The sequence below is a fragment of the Drosophila arizonae genome, chromosome 4, assembly GCF_054131065.1.
Source record: "Drosophila arizonae isolate 15081-1271.41 chromosome 4, UAZ_ARI_1.0, whole genome shotgun sequence".
Lineage (NCBI taxonomy): Eukaryota > Metazoa > Arthropoda > Insecta > Diptera > Drosophilidae > Drosophila > Drosophila arizonae.
Genome location: NC_142924.1, coordinates 6,488,381 through 6,505,416, shown reverse-complemented (window position 1 = coordinate 6,505,416; position 17,036 = coordinate 6,488,381). Strand labels below are relative to the sequence as shown.

At 40.3% G+C, this 17,036-nt stretch overlaps 1 protein-coding gene across 2 annotated transcripts; it reads left to right on the top strand.

The window, feature by feature from the left end:
* The first annotated feature begins 5,427 nt into the window (after positions 1-5,427).
* Positions 5,428-12,739, top strand: LOC108612247 (uncharacterized). Of its 2 annotated transcripts, none has more exons than XM_089467320.1 (3): positions 5,428-5,742; positions 8,999-9,431; positions 10,711-12,739. In XM_089467320.1, the coding sequence occupies exons 1-3, from the start codon at positions 5,739-5,741 to the stop codon at positions 12,311-12,313; spliced, it is 2,040 nt and encodes a 679-aa protein (XP_089323446.1). In that variant the 5' UTR covers positions 5,428-5,738; the 3' UTR covers positions 12,314-12,739. The 2 variants fall into 2 exon arrangements, with proteins under 2 accessions (XP_089323446.1, XP_089323445.1); XM_089467319.1 differs by lacking the exon at positions 5,428-5,742 and adding an exon at positions 7,061-7,468.
* The last annotated feature ends 4,297 nt before the right edge of the window (positions 12,740-17,036 follow it).

Below are 17,036 nucleotides of genomic sequence, written 5' to 3'. Positions count from 1 at the left end.
TCGAGGGCGTCTGAGTCAAGAATGCAGGTGACACACTTTTCGCTTGGCTCATTTGTCAGGCGAGCGCAGGGACAATGCAAAAAGGTTGTGCCACAATTTGCGCATGCGCACGCAAATTATGCGCCATAAATCATGCAGCAGACGCGCTGCAACGGGCGGTGGCAAGTAGGTGTAGCCGCAACTGTCGCCTGCTGCTGATTGCCAGCTCGCAGATAAACTTACACACACACACACAGACAGACACACTCACAGCATGTAAAGAAAGTGAATATGCATGTTTATATGCACACATACATGTACACCACGATTATGTTCGATCGCGTGCCTCGGCAATTGGCTGCAACTGTTGATGCCACGTGTTGCATGTGTTAGTTTGACATTTGTCTGCCTGACCCTGACCCACAAAAGTCAGCCAGCCAAATTGCAATTGCAATTGCAATTGCAACTGCAGCTTGCCAGCTTGACACCGCCTGTTGCAAGTCCAATTTGAGGCGATCGGCCAATTGAAAAGGAAAATAAGAAATGAGAAAAGTCAGCGTTAGCGCAAGACGTCAATCACTTTGCCACCGACTGCAGACTGCACAAAGCGGCAAGCGCGGCATGCAAAAAACACGGTAGGTGAAGCAGAAGGGGCAGAAGTAGTGCAAGAGCTGGAAGCAACAGCAGAACCTCTGCCCCAGACCCCCCAAGGTTAAAGTGGCGCAAACACAGCCAAACGGTGGCCAAGTGGAATGAAGTCAAATGAAGCGCAGGCATCACTCCACATTCCGCCAACAGCCCGAGGCTAGAGATGGATATGGCCATCTCTGGGTAGCCCAATTTCTATGTGGAACTAGTGTCTGTCGGGCGGTTTGCGAACTAGTTTAAAATTCTTACCTAGCATAAGAATATAAGAACAAGCAGTTTATATAAACTTCGATTGAACTACTACAATAAATTTGTTGGTTCATAAACAACACAAACTAGATCACGAATACAAGCTAGATTTGAAACTAGAGCCGGTTCAAAGAAATGTTAAGCTAGATGAAAATTCTTCCACTGATTGCCAATTTATATTTGTATGCAGCTTTAAAGAGTTTTTATGAATTTTTGATATGATACTTGTAAAATAAATATATAGGCTTAACCAAAACTAGTTCCGAACGACTAATGCTTGTGAACGACCTGAAATTCGAAGGCCTTAAGCCAAGATCCATTTCCGAATATTATGTGGCTCTGCTCATATCAAAGACACAGCTTTTTCTCTATACAGAACCAATTTGATAGATCAAAATAGAAATAGCTTTACTATTGAAAAGAGATGAAGGCAATAAGCAAAATTAAATTTCTAGAAAAAAACAGTTCAAAGGTAACTGTACAATGTCTTCACTGGACACAACAACTAAAATATTCTAACAAACTAGCTCATAGCTACTTCAATTCAACTAATTCATCAATTCAGCATACACGACAAGCCTTTGAGACTCTTCAGAGATATTACTAGAATCCGTGACTCTAGCATCTATAAATTGACAGCATATGAACTAGTTTAAATATAGTTCACTTAAAGTTCAACGCCAAACTAGAACAATCTGATGCTTCAACTTAAACTAGTTCACATTTCAGTTCAGACTCAAGTTGAACTTGCTCCAAATGCATCCAGCGATGATGCCCCATTCTTAACCTGCCATAGCTGAGGCCAACACTCGATCCACTTACATATGGCACTCACGATCCGTCACGCGGCCTTCTCTAGAGCTCGCGGGCACAGCACAGCCTCCCAATCGCATCGGCACTCGTTGCTTTGTTCTTTTGAAACGCCAAGCCCGAAACGTCACTCCAAAAAGACTAAAGAAAGAAAGAACCGGGCAAGCGCACACACTCTTAACTTATTTATTTTTTCTTCTTCTTATATTCTCATCATCTATATATGTATAAATATTTTTTAGTTTGTTAAGGTTTTTTTTTAAGTTTTTTGAGTAGCCGTCTCAAGAAGAGCGCCGTTGCCTTTTTGACAGCCGCCTGGCATGTTCATTTTTATGGCCAACAGCGTGGTCCAAACTGCCTCTCTCCCACTCCCCCTCTCTACCCATCTCTCTCTTTCGCTCTTGCCTTTGTAGTGCATTCTTAGAAGCTGCTGCTCCTCCATAGAGCTCTACCTATGCGCTGATTTGTTCTAAGACTTGCGGTATTTCTTGAGATTCAGCTTCAGCTCCGTCTTCTTTTTCTTCTTCTATAGGGCGTATGTTTTTTTGAGTTTTGATTACAAATTGAATTTTATACGTTCGCCTTCGCACTGCATTGATTTATGATATTTTATTCTACCCGCTCAGCTACAGTTCGTTTTTTTTTTTTTTTTTCTTTCTTTTAATTAAGTCCGAGTCCAAGTGTTAGCCAGCAGCATTTGATTTATGCTCTGCTCAGACTCACCCACCCTAACTCCCTCCCTCTCCCTCTATCACATTTTAAAATATATATATATATAATTAAAGTTGAAAGTAAAGAAACTCTGGCGATCGGTGCTTGGTTAGAAACGTCGCGCCAAGCTTTCCCTTGAGTTTGTCTTGATCTTGTCTTTGGGCCTTGGACATTGCGTGCGATTGCATTACGAGTGAAATTTTCTGCCTTTTCTCGCTTGGCGATCTTGAGGCATCGATAACCTTTTTGCTTAGGTTTTTTTTTTTCATTTTTTTTTTCTTTGACCATCTAAAACTGACATCATCAGAGCGCAAGCAGTTCGCAATTTAATGCCGTGCCATGAAGTATCTTTTGAATACCCTGGCAACCAAAGGAAAATGGGTATTGGGGGTATGATCGATTTGGTTCAAGGGTATGTATTAGGCAGATGGAGGTTGGGAGCATTTTATAAAGTAGATTCTGAAGTGGAAAAACCACTGAGTGGAGATAGTCCTGTCTCTCTGTCCTTACTTATGTGTGCCTAGCTTCAAGAATCTGTTATAGACTTGGCTCTTTGGCAATCCCTCTACGCCAAAGATCAAGTTTGATCTTCACATAATTAATTACCTTTTAATATACTCGAAAATCAATTAGAATCGAAAGAATACGATCTTCAACTTGAGTTACCCAATGTCCAAAAAATACTAAAAACACCGTTAAGCTCTATACAAATATACTTCACTACAATCCCCAACCATCTCTTCAATTTAGCAATACAAATATTGGAAATATCTAATTGCCAATATACTTAGTACAAAGCACTTAGATATGTATGTTCTAGTCGAATACTCCCGATTACAGTCGTGCACACTCGTGCTTGATTTTCCTTTAGCTTCGGCTTCTGATTACATAAATTTGGCGCCTGACCGCGAATCAAAGAACAGAGGGGATCGGCCTGAGAGGGGGGCGCAGCGAGAGCTCCACATTTGCATCTGCGAAGCGCCGTCGAATGTGTGTCAGGCATTGGGGCGCGGCATATGTAATTACAATAACTGCAACTTGCAACTTGCCAACTTGCAACTTGCATCAATGCAAATAACGCAGAATGTGTGTGTTTCATGCAGCCGAGCGGGAAGCGGGGGCTGAAGAGCGACGAGATCGAGAAGGAGAGAAACCTGTCGCTTTTAATTAAAGGCCGCCCGACTCTAAGTAACTTTTCATGTATCAACTTATGCGCACAATTTTAAGCGACAGCAGCAACAGCAACAACAACAAAAACAACAACAATCAGAAATAACTTTTGCATTTAGTCATAACTGCATTTAAAATATTTTCGATTGTTGACTGGCCCCGCGCACAACAAAACTCGTATTTTGATTTTATTTGGATTGTTCGTAACTCCCCCATATGCAAAAAAAAAAAAAAAAAAAAAAACAACAACAAAAAAAAATCAAAATAAATAAAGAGAAATATATATATAAATGGGATAGACGCTGAATGCAATTGTATCCCAGCCCAGGTACGACCCACTTCTGTCATGTTGCACGATAAATACTTGGAGATTTATTGTTCGCCACGGTGGCAGGCATAATTACAATTTATGCCCCATTCGGGGGCAGCACAAACAGCCAACAAACAACCAACAACCAGCAACCAGCTAACAACAACTTGTGCAATCTACGAGCCAAGTTCAAAGCGTGTTTTGAGGAAGCTGTCGCCAAAGACAAAGACCGTACAAATTGCAAAAGGAAGCTGTCCATCGTCTTTTGTCTCTCAGTCAGAGTTTGTCTACCTGCCACACAATTGCCATTATTCTTGCGACCATTGAAAGTGAATATTTATAAATAACGGCAACGGGGAGAATGAAACGTATGTCGAAATATAAATACTCTAGCATTCCATGGTACATAGAGCTGATTTCTGAATAGTTAAGATGCTGCTTGATTGAAGAAAAAATAAAACTATTCAGCAGCTTTTCGTGTATGCTTTATGGAACCTTGAGAGCTTTATACATTCTGCAATATCAATGAGCATCTTAGCTCTTGCAGCATAGCCTGCGGGTCTGATAAGCAGGAGCGTAAATAGAATTTAGAATTAAATTAATATGATTTTTAGATCTTAAAGAAACATATTTTCTAAGCTTCTACTCACATAATTAGAAAAATAAATTGTTTCATATTTGATACAAAAAATACTTATACTACACTAAAACTAGAAATTACATACATAAGAGGTTCAAATATATTAGGGATCTTTCCAGAGCATGATTGCATGAGCTTTTACTAACACCAAAGCTTTTGAACAATGCCTACTTCAGACTTTGCGATATTGGAGGTTATATAGAATCTGATGAGACATAAAAAATCTTTCTAATATACACTTACTTTCAACTTCTTTATCAAATAGCCCTATTTTTCCATTACTGGAACTTCTCAAAGTCTCTCTAGCAACCCTACACAGTCAGCTGAATGTCCCTTCGGTTAGGGTACAATTCACTTTCGCATACCTATTTCAGGGGGGGCCATTACATCATGTGAAGTTGAAGCACTTGGCTGCTATTGTTGAGCACATAATTAAGCGCCGCTTAGCTTATGTAATTAATGTCAGGTAAATAAGAGAGACAAGAGCGACAAGCGGGAGACCCCGAATAAGACAAAGTCTAATGAATCGTTGACCAGCTGCGTGCGCTGATTTATATGCGAGTTTTTCAAGAGTTTTGTTGCTGTTGTTGTTGTTGTTGTTGTCGTTGCTGCTGTGTGAATTGTGTTTTGTCACCGCGTGCACAAGTCCACAATTCGATCTCGCGCACTTAAGAGCCTCGTTTACGCAGACTCTCCACTGGAGCACTCATATTCGCCAGCCAGTCAAAGTCAGTCAGCGCTCAAATCGAACTCCAAGTTGAAGTCGCAGCAGCAGCCGCAGCTGAAGCTAGAGCCAGAGCCAGAGCGGAACATGTGACATAAGTCGCCGGGTGTATGGCAATGATATATGAATATGACAAAGCGACATGGACAACTTTATTGGCTCATGAAAAGCGCTGTCACTGCCGCTGACTGACATAAATCACGAGCAAAAATAACAAACAAAAACAAAGCGCAAACCATTCGACGAACCCAACGAGCTGAAAACGCAGCCAACTTCAATCCAGCGATCGCAGCTAAAGATCTCAGCTCAGAGTAAAAACCAAACCAAAAGCAAGCAACTTAAAAATAAATCAAAAATCAATTTTCGCAAAAGACAAAAAGAACAACGAGACGCGACGCGACGTCACAATCTTAACGTTCAGCCAGCGTGAAGATCGCGATCTTAGTTCGAGTGTATCTGCATCTGTGTGTGGGTTTATCTAGCTTCACTAACTAACAATGGGTAAAACAATATTTTTTTTTAAATACCAATATATCTGTTTAAATCGAGGACAAGTTCTAGCATTTCAAATTATATAAATGATATTTATATATATATTTTTTTTAATTTATTTATTTATATTTGTGTCATGGAACTCTTTTGATGATGATCGATTTGCAGTTGCTACGAGCAGCTGACTTATACCAGACTCAAACAGTTAGTAGCACAATTTGATCAAGGTTAAAGTCACGAATTATGATAATTGCTCCAGTTTATTTTAGCCAGCAGATGGCACAATGACCTGAGATAAGCTTGAACACAAACTAGTTTATCCATAGTGCAATTGCCAGTATAAATCATAGAAAGATAGTTTATTATTATGGAAGCAGTTTAGCTGTTGATTATATTTGCTGAGGCAAGCTGGCAATTTCTATACCTTTGAGTTAACCTTGAGATATTTAATTGATTTGTAGAGGATATAATAATATTGTAAATATACAAATTATGTTTACAGACGCTGCTAGACTTAAGGCTAAACTTGTGAATAAGAGCTTGTTTTGCAGCTAGCTCTGGCAGAGACAAAGCTACATAATGACCAGATTCTAGCGTAAAGTTTAATCGCTAAGGGGCATTCAATAAATGCCTAATTAAAGCTTATTTAGAATCAAATGGACAGAAGAGAGAATATTAATATTAATATTAATATATAATATACAAATAAAATACTCCCTATATTCCAAAATCAGTCAGTCTACTTTTAGTTATGATTGCTTTTGCTTTTACTTATACAAATATTATGTCTCATATATTAAAAATATCTAGAATATATCTTCCTATTCTATTTTCATTTCATACATAATTGCTGCAACTCATGTATCCCCTTATCCCCACATATAACTGTATATACCCAGCGACCTACCCTATAACCATAACTGTTCCCGTTTTTCTTTTCATTTGTCATAGAACCCCAGCAAACTAGACCAACAAGTGAAAAAGTACGTCATATGTGGCAGCCACAACACACACACACACACACACACATAGAGAGCACACTGACACGCCACCTATCGGCTGGCGGAAAGCGCAGTCAGACACGCCATCTAGACACGCTAGAAGTGGTCAGAGTACACACACTGAACACTCCTATTTAGCCCATTTGAGTATGTTTTTATTTTAGCCATTGCAGCGAACAGCGATACGAAAACCCTTTAGCCCTATAAAATGTGCGCCCAACGCGCATGACCTCAACAATTTGGTTCACTTCAATTGCCAAACGCACACACGAATGGCCAAAAGGTCCTGTTGCGTGCTCCACTACGACGACAACGAGTGCTCATTGTAAGTATGTAAGTAGTTGTTGATGTTGTTGTAGTTGTTGCTGATATTGTTAGTACTGTTGCCATTGCTAAATGACCAAAGCCTGACTGACCGTACTTTCGGGTCAGTTCGTCAGTTGCGTTGAGTTCGTGAGCAAAGGCGGGCGCGTTGTGTTCTAATATTGAGATTGGCAACTTTTGCTTTTACATATAGCACGCTTGACGCTACAATATGAATTTCAAATAACTACAAAACAAAGGTGTAAAGTTCTATATATACTCGTCCATATAAATATATATATATAGAGAGAGAGCAGCCATGGGCTGCGCCAGCAGCACTCCGATGGTTGCAACGGCTGGCAGCGAAATGCTAAAAGCTGCCACACATGTGGCAGGCGATGTCCAAAAGCAAGGCGAAGCGGCAGTTGCAGGTGTGTGTGTGTATGTGTGTGTCTGTGTGTTTGGTTGACATTTAAAATTGCACTTCTCAATATTTACACACAGTTGTAGTCGAGCCTGTGCGTATACTTAATATTTGCATTGGGCGCAACAGCAAATCAATTGAAGCACATCATTCATTAGCGTAATGAAAGTAACGTAGTTGACCTTTGAACTCGCGCCTTATATTGTGCTAGGCCATCACATAAACAGTTGACATAATGAGCCAATGCCTAAAATAATAAAATAATAATGCCCAACTAATCAAGGGCAATTGTGCAGGCGACGTTGCTCTACAAGGACTAACAATATATAAGCAAATACATACATATATATACACTCTCACACATAAATATATTCGCATACACACACATATTTATATGAATAGCATATGAAGAAAAACGAGTTTATTGCGTGACCAGCAAATTGGAGCACTCGACTTCTATTTTAAATAATAAAAAAAAATAAAAAAAAAACGCGAAATTTGCATATTGAGTTTGAGGAGCGTACGTGTTGCTGGGCATTTTGCTAGGGCAAATGGCACATTGATTGATTGAATCAATTTGCCGTTGAAAAGAAAAACTAGAGAACAAAAAAAACTGTTGAGCAACTAGCAAACATATCTAATTAGATGGTAAAATTAACTAATTATGGGTTGTACTACGAAGGGAGTCAGAGCTCTGCAAGATTTATGAAAGTTGTGTTGAAAATCCTTTTGGGATTTTCTATTTGCCTAAAGTTATTAGTCAAGAGTGAAATATTTGCATTGTGTACTTCACAGAAGGATTAGGGAATACTTTGGAGCAACAGCATATAAATATAAAATAATTTGTTAAAATATGTAAAATCTACAGGCGACAGATATGAAGATCATGTATTAACTAATTTTATATCATTTATATTTAGCTAGAAATATTTTTATTATATGCTTAATAGAATGATTAAGGAATGTTTAATATGAATATAAAATACAGTCGAGTTCCGACAGTTCGAAATGGCAAGGGGCTCAGTTTTTTTCGACTTACACAGAAATTCAAACTATCGATAATTATCGAGAATAATTTTTTTTGAAGGAATTTTTTTTCGATTTATACCGGTTTTCTATTTATCTCGGTATACATTATCGAGACTGTAATATGATATATGTAAATTCTACAGCATGCGTATATATATAAAGTTTTCATAAAGCTTTTCACCCTGTTATATCATACTTTACCTATAAACTAACTCTACAGCTGTGCTCATGAAAATCTCATATAGTGCGACGGAAAACTAGATCTAAATAAATATCATTAAACAATTGCTGCTTATTTATCATACTATCAAATCGATCTACATGCAACTTGCACACAGGGTATCTCCTCTTCCTCACAGTGCTCACATATCAGAAATAAATCGATTGCAGTCTAATTGACAGCTGTGGGTCAATGGCCTGGCCTGCTGACAATTACGCCAACGGCCCACTCAATTATGGCCACATGAATAGATTTGAACAATTTGTCAATCATTTTGTGCCTTTGCAGACGCCACACAGGCCATTAGCTCGACCGTGGACACGGCCAAGGAGACAGTCAGCACAGCCGTGGCGGGCATTACCAACGAGCTGGGCAGTGCGTTCAGGGAGGGCAGCGAAGCACTGGAGGAGGCCAAGCACAAGGTAATGGAGGGCTTGCACCTGGAGAGCAAGACGAACGCTGAGAATACGGAGACCAGCTCATCGAGAGCGCCGACACCTGCTCTGGAGCCGGACGGCGATAGCTTGAAGACCTCAACGCCTGAGCCAGAGATCGAGAGGGCGCTGGCCAACGAGGAGGAGGCGCCGCCCACGCCCAAGCCCTCGCTCGAGGAGCTGGCCGAGCTGAGCGCCCAGGCGAGCGAGGCGAGTGTCGTTACAGTGGTGGCCGCTACAGTGGTGGCCGAAACGACAGGCAATGCGGAGACGAATGCAACCGTGGAGTAAGTACGCATCGAGTGCACCCCGTTGCCTACGTAGAGACCGTAGTTGAGACCACTGCATCAAATGTAGAAACTGCAACAAGTCGCGTAGTTTGTACCTTTTGGCTTTTGTATTTTGAAAGTAAACCGTAGCTCAAACTAAACCTATAAATATCTCATATATAATATACTTATTTTATCTATATATATATACTGCTCTCTTTTTCTCTCTCTCGTCAACAATATGTAAATTGTAAATAAATAACCTTTATCTCCATGTACATATCATATACTCTGCATTTCTTATTACTGCCAGCTAGCAGCTATTCAGCTAGCGGCTAACAAGAGCAACAGCAGCAAGTCTTGTGCGTAGTATTGGTAAATCATAAAGATATCTAAACATATATACTAAATACTATATACACTGCTATATCTTTATACAACTTTGGCATGCCAACGTTCATTGTGGTAAACTCTTGCTCAATGGATTGTGAGAGACGAACTGTAGGAGTACTTAAACTGAATCAGTCTGACTCTGTCTAAAATCGATTTTCTTTTATTTCTATTAAATTATTAAAAAAAAAAAAAAAAAAAAAAATGAAAATAAAAAAAATAAATACGCAATGAGACATAAGATTTGTTGAATGTGTATACAAAATTATATATTTTTTGTTTTTAATATAAAAAGTTATATATTTTTTGTGTTTAATATAAAAACATTCTTTTTTATATTGTAAAAACAATATATATATATTTGGGTATTTATTTTAAATATAAAAATAAAATATTTTGTATACATACTAAACATTTTTTAGGTCTGTTTCATTATTATTATTTTTTATTTATTTATTTTATTTTTATTTTATTTTCATAATCTATTCATTACTTTAACTGAAGGGTTTATAATATATTCTTAATTTATTATATATATATATATATATTAATTTATCTATAATTTAAAATGTTCTTACTATTTATAAAAGTTAATTGTTACCAGAAACTTAACTAAACGGTTGCTAAGGCTTGACCTTCCCTTTTCCCAGTTGAAGTAGAGGTCTCAAAGTACATTTAAAGACCTGTTAAAGCCGATTTCCCAGCCATAAATCAATCCCTAACAAGAGTTTCAGCAGATCAAAACTCACACACATAACATTTAATACAAAGCAAAATACTTAAAGAAAAAAACCAAAATGAATCCTTATTAACACACACACACACACACACACACACACACACACACACACACACACACACACACACACACACACACACACACCGACAACACACTCCCCTGCAATAGTCATTGGCAGCGTAAGGGAGATTCCGAGCAGGAGGAACAGCGTCGCCCCAACACCACCGAATGGGAAAAGCTGGCCGATATGCTGGCCAAGGGCCATAGGTTTAGGCCCTACGAGAGCTTTGCCCGCAATCAAAATCAGTTTTCCGTCTACAAGGACTACACGAGCCTGAGGGATAAGCCCGGCCATTACGATGGACACTTTAGTGACGGCACCTCGCTATCGAGCACCCAGTCAGACCTCTCCAGCGGCCACTTGACACCAGCCCCGCCCAAGGGTCAGCGTGACTATGCCAAGTTCGTGGGCGCTGAGCAGCCGACGAGCGTGTCGCGTGCCAGTTCCAGGCTCTCAAATGTGGGCGGGGCTGGCACAGCCCCTCGAGCCTTCGACTATAATCCACAACGTGAGCGCATCAATCTGGGCACGCGAGGTGCCAGTCGCGTGGAGTCGGCGCGTCGCTCCCTGTGGGCCAGGAGCCAGCCCGACGTGCTGCCCGAAGAGCCTAGCTATAGTCCGGTGAGGCGCAGCAGCTTGGTCGCAGCACTGCGCCCAGTCGCCGATGCACCACAGCGGCCAATGAGCAGATCCACCTCAAACCTGCAGATGACGAGAAAGCAGAGGGAAGAGCAAAGGGACGCCATGCCGGGCAGCCGAAGGCACTCCGAGGTGAACGCAGTGAGACCCAAGCAGAAGGAGACCAAAGCAGCGCCACAGAAACCCGCGAGATCGAAGCCCACAGCCACACAGCCTGCTAAAGAGACCAAACCACTTGCCAAACCGCCAACTGAGTCCAGGCCTCAACTGGGTGCGACCTTCAAGTCCGCGTTGGACTCATCGCGCGACATCAGCTCGGCGCTGCTCCTGACCACGCCCTTAACTGCCACCTCACTGCTGCACAGCCCTAAAGCTGACAGCGGCAGTAAACCGCCAACGCCCACTGTGGCACGTGCCGGCACTTTTGTGGTGGAGCCGAAGCAAACGCCAGCTGTCACGCATGCCACACCTCTGCGACAGGCAACTAGGACAAGTGCTGGCCTTATCGCAGATGCCACTGAATCCGAGGAAGAGCGTGCACGCATCCTGCCCGAGTCGAGCACGGCTATGACTCAACGGACACTTGCCTCGCCTGAACGAACACCGCCAAATGCTGCCTCAGCCGTGACCAAATCTCTTCAATCCCCGTCCGCATCGCGTGCCCCGTCGCGCCTCTCCTCCAGCAGCAGCGGCACGGATGTGGTCATACAGCCGCTGAGTCATCTGAACACGCCCAGCGCCGTTTCGCTGTCGCCCGATGTCGTTGTCACGGAATACGATGACAGCGACTTGGAGGCGGCCTTGGCACAGCTCGCCGGTAGGCGTGGCTCGGCTGCAGCCTCCCTGCACTCCCAGCGCTCGGCCACGCGCAACTCGAACACCTCCACCGTGCGCGACTCGCGACGCACTTCACCCTGGCTCCGGCGCAACATGGACAACTATTGCAGCCAGGAGCTGAAAACTCATACAAGCTGTGGCGCTCTGGGCGTCTGCTCCTCCGCCCAGGGCCAAGGTGCCGGGCACCTGCTCGAGCGTTGTGAAATCTGTTGTAATGAATTTGTGATGAATTAATTTAGTGAACTAATGTAACTACCAGCTAACAGAAGGAAAAGCGAACTACACAATTCAAGCGAAATATATACAAAGAGCTAGTGACCGATGGGCGTGGCTCGGCTGCAGCTACTTCTCCATTCGCAACAACTTTGTTCTATATATTCTCATATACATAGTACTTACTACCTCCTAATGGCTTTCAAGATCTTTATTGATTTGAGAGCATTATTTTATTGCTTGAAGAGTTGGCTATTGAAATTAAAAAAAAAAAAAAAGTATTAATTAAATCCCAAACTCGATGTATATTATATTTTAGATTTTGCATAATTAAAATGATCTCCATTTAGCGTACAAAAATTAATTTTTTCTATTAAAAAAAAATTAATTTTTTTCTATTAAAAAAAAAAAAAAAAAAAAAAAAAAAAAAAAAAAAAAAAAAAACAATTAAAAGGATCAAAATAAACGTTAATAAAAAAAAAAACAATTTGATAAAAAAAAACCTATAGAGAAAATGAAATGATTCATATCGATACCACAAATATAATTACTTATGCTTATTACAAGGATTTTCTAGTCGAGCATGTTTCCAATTTATATTCCAAAATTTTAATAGGTATAAAATTAAATTTTTAGTAAGAGTTAAGAATACATATTAACTAAAAAATTTTTGTATATGCATATTATATGCCTATTATTAATATATGCAAAAAAAAAAAAAAATTATATTTTATTGATTTAAAATTTCTTTAATAATCATAACATGCCCACTAAAATCTATCTTCCAAAAACTTCCAAAATATATTTTTTTTTAAATTCTTTTATAAAATAGCTTTATAGACCTAGTACAAATATAATTAATAATAATAAGTAACCCAACGATTTTATAAAGCCATAAACAAAACACATTTCATGACCACAAACTACAATAATAAAACGAATTCCAAGAAATTAGAGTGAATATATAACACAATTATTTTATAAAAATACTTTAAAATATATGACAAAATTCTATTTACTGAAAATTTGCACGTAACTCAAATAACTTGAATCGAAAACTGGAATATAAAATAATAAAACTCAAAGTATAAAATTATAATGTAGAATTGTGTCTAATTGGAATCCAATACCAACAGATCTCTCTTAAGCATATATTCCCACTGCTAATCGTAGCATAACATTTAATGTCGAATGGAGACTAATTGGCATATAATGCCAACAAATTACTGTTATGCTCGTAGAGGCTCTGCTGTAAGTGCCTAACATTTAACTAGCATACTATTAACTGTATTATTAACCTGCTTTTCCACTTCAGTTCCCCGAAAGACATATACCCATAGTAAGTAAGTAAACAAACCAAAGACAACAACTCCATGGTTAAAAGTTCAATTATTGAATTATTACCGCTTTACAGCCTCCGACTGTGTACTTAAATTTGTTAGACATTAGATCTGTTTTGTGTGTTGTCTAATTGATGACTTAATATAACAACAACAAAATTGAATTGTTTATCTTTGCCGTTCACTCAATTATTCTGCCACTTTGGTGCATGTGTGTGTGTGTGTGGGAGAGAGACTGAGGAGGGGAGCTGTGGCAGTTAGGTCTTTATGTTTGTTATGTTTCATGTTTCACGTACCACATGCGCCACGTCTACCGTCCGTGACTTAATGAACTATTAACAGCAATGATAGTAATTTGTTGTAGCAGCCGCAGCCGCAGCCGCAGCTCCGGCCACAATCGCAGCAGCAACAAATGAAATTGCTTTCAGGCAACAGCAACAACAACAACAACAACAAACAAACAAGCAACAACAAGTTGTCTTCATGGCACTTTTTGGCAAACAAATAGACAATTCAACAAAGCGACATGCAGACAAATGACTACAGCAACAAAACGAAAATAAAAAGGAAAAAAGGAAAAAGAAAAAAAGCAAGGCAAACTAAACGAATACTCATACTCGTACTCAGCGATATTCATATACTCGAATAGTCAAGCATTTTGCGGGGGTGTCAGATCGTTAGACCCCGTCGCACCTGTAGCCTATAGCAGCAGCAGCAGCAGCAGCAGCAGTCGTCGTAGCAGCAGCAGCAGCCGTCGCAATTGGCTTTGCAACTATTTTGGCACGATTTTCAAATTACGTACATTGACTCGCAAAATGTTTGGTTTATGCCGCAATTAATTTCCAGCCGGAAGAAGCAGCAGCAGCAGCGGCAACAGCGGCAACAGCGGCAACAGCAGAGGCCGCAGCGGCAGAGGCACAAGTGGCCCCCAGTTCAGTTGGAGGTGGAAAAGTTGAAGGTCTTCTGTTACTGTTGAAGTCTCTTAACATGTTGCTGGTGCTGCTGTTGTTGTTGTTGTTGCTCTGGCGTGACATTGAAAGTGAAAGAACAAGTTTTATACGTTGGCAGCGGGGCATTTCTATTTTTTAATGACGCTGACTTTTACATGGCAACTGACTAGCTGCCTAGCTGCCTAGCAGCTGAGCTGACTGACTGTCTCAGCTGTTGCTGCTGCTGCTGCTGCTGCTGGTGTGGTTCATTGAACGCATGCGTGGCAGCCACAAGTGGCAGCGGCGTCCACAAGTAACGCTAATGATCTATGAAGTGTAAGTGCTTTGTACTTTTACTTTCATTTATCATAAATGGAGGCGTCATTTGTGCTCGACACTGTTGAAATTAGCAATGCGCCCAAAAAATACATTTTAGCACTCCATTCAAAGCTGTTGCGGTTGCTGTTGTTGCTGTTGTTGCCGTTGTTGCCGTTGTGGTAAAACTAGCTTTTAATCAAATTTACATGCGCCAACAATGTTTTTTGTAGCCATACGCACTGTGGGCTGTGCCACAAAAGCAACAACTGCAACAACAGCAGCAGCAACAAGTCTTTTTCTTTAGTGTAAAATTGATTTATGCAATTGTTTGTTAGCCACCAGCTGATTTGTTTATATGTGCAACGACAGCAACACGGCAACAAGTAACAGCAGCAGCAACAGCACCAGCAACAACAGCAACAGCAACAACTGCAACCAGGCAAATCAATAAGTTTATGCAACATGTGGCTGATTGTAGATTTTTGAGTAGATAAAATCAAAAAGACAGCCAGAAGACAATGGCGGTAACCGCGTTCACAGGCTTCCGCTACAAGTTGTTACCATTTCAGCAACAACAGCAGCAACAGCTCAGAGTTAACAGCAACAGGTAAAGCTGAGCAGAAACGGCAAAAGATAAGCAACAGCTAACAGCAGCAGCAGCTAGGAGCAATATCAACAGCAACAGCTAACAGCAGCAGCAAACAGCAATAGCTAACAGCAGAAACAGTTAACAGCAGCAAGAGCTAACAGCAGCAGCTACATCAACAGCAGCTAGGAGCAATATCAAAAGCTAACACCAACACCTAACAGCAAGAGCAACAGTTAACAGCAAAGGCTGACAGCAACAGCAACAACTAGGAGCAACAGCTAATAGCAACAGCTAACAGCAATAACAAAAAACAACAACAGCTGAAAATAGCTAGCACTTAACAGAATAATCTAATAACAACCATCAAATAGCGCCACATAACAGTAACAGCAAACAGCTTGGAGCAACAGCAAAGAACAACAACAACAGCACTTAACAGAAGAATTGAAAAGCATCTGCGACACTTGACAGTAACAGTTAACAGCATTAATAGCTAACACCACTGTTAACTCTAAAACTCCTACTTGCTTTAACATTTTTAGACCAAAAGAAAAAATATTTGAGAAAAAAAAAATTGGAATTCAGCAAAACTAAAATACGAAAAATTGAAAAATAAAAGGCGCATGCGAATTTTCAATTAATATTGCAACTGCAACTGCAACTTGGATGTTGCAACAGCAGCTAGGAAAACGCACTGCGTCTGTCTGACTTGGCAGACCTGGCCAAATAGCAATCATTTGTTAGCCAAAAATAAAAAGCAAACGAAAAAAAAAAACAAAAAACAAACTTAAAATGCATTTCTACAATTGGCGGCTGCTTTCGTTCGTGGCTTTTTGGCTAACATTTTGCATAACTGCGGGTCAAGACGGAAATGGAAGACGTTCGCCAGCCATTAATAATTTTTATTATACGCTTTGGCTTTGGCGCTTTGGCTCGTTGGGTCTCTTTGGCGACGTGGACATCTTCAATGCGTTTCGAGTGCCTTTTGTTTTTAATGGAAACGTGCCACACAAGCCAACGACTCGCCACCAAATGCCACATGCCACATGCAACACATAAACATCTGCTTTTTAACTGCGCCTTCTGCCTTTCGCAGCTATTTGGGAGTCTGGCTGGCCTTTTTTTTATTATCAGTAGCCGCCGCATAATCCAAATTAAATTGTCAAAAGAAATGACAATTCAATATGCGAGACAACGGCAAATCTTGTTAAGCGAATGCTCAAGAAAATTGGAAAGAAACCCAAAGCACTCCGTCATCTTGTCTCACTCCTCTCTGTCTCTCTGTCGGTCAAACTCTCTCGCCGTGGTCGAAATGTCAAATTAAACTGTCAGGGCGACTTTTAGACCATTTTTTGTTTTTTTTTTTTTTTCTTTTTTTTCTGTTTGTCGTTTTCGGCTATTACATAAGCTACTTATCAGCTGTGATAACTGCGGGGAAAAACTCCAACAGAAATTACTATGTAAACATGTGAAATATTAATGGACAGCTCCATCAACGAGGGCAGTATGAGAAGGATGACAGGCAATCATAAATAATTATATATCTTCCTCTCTTTATCAATCTTTTC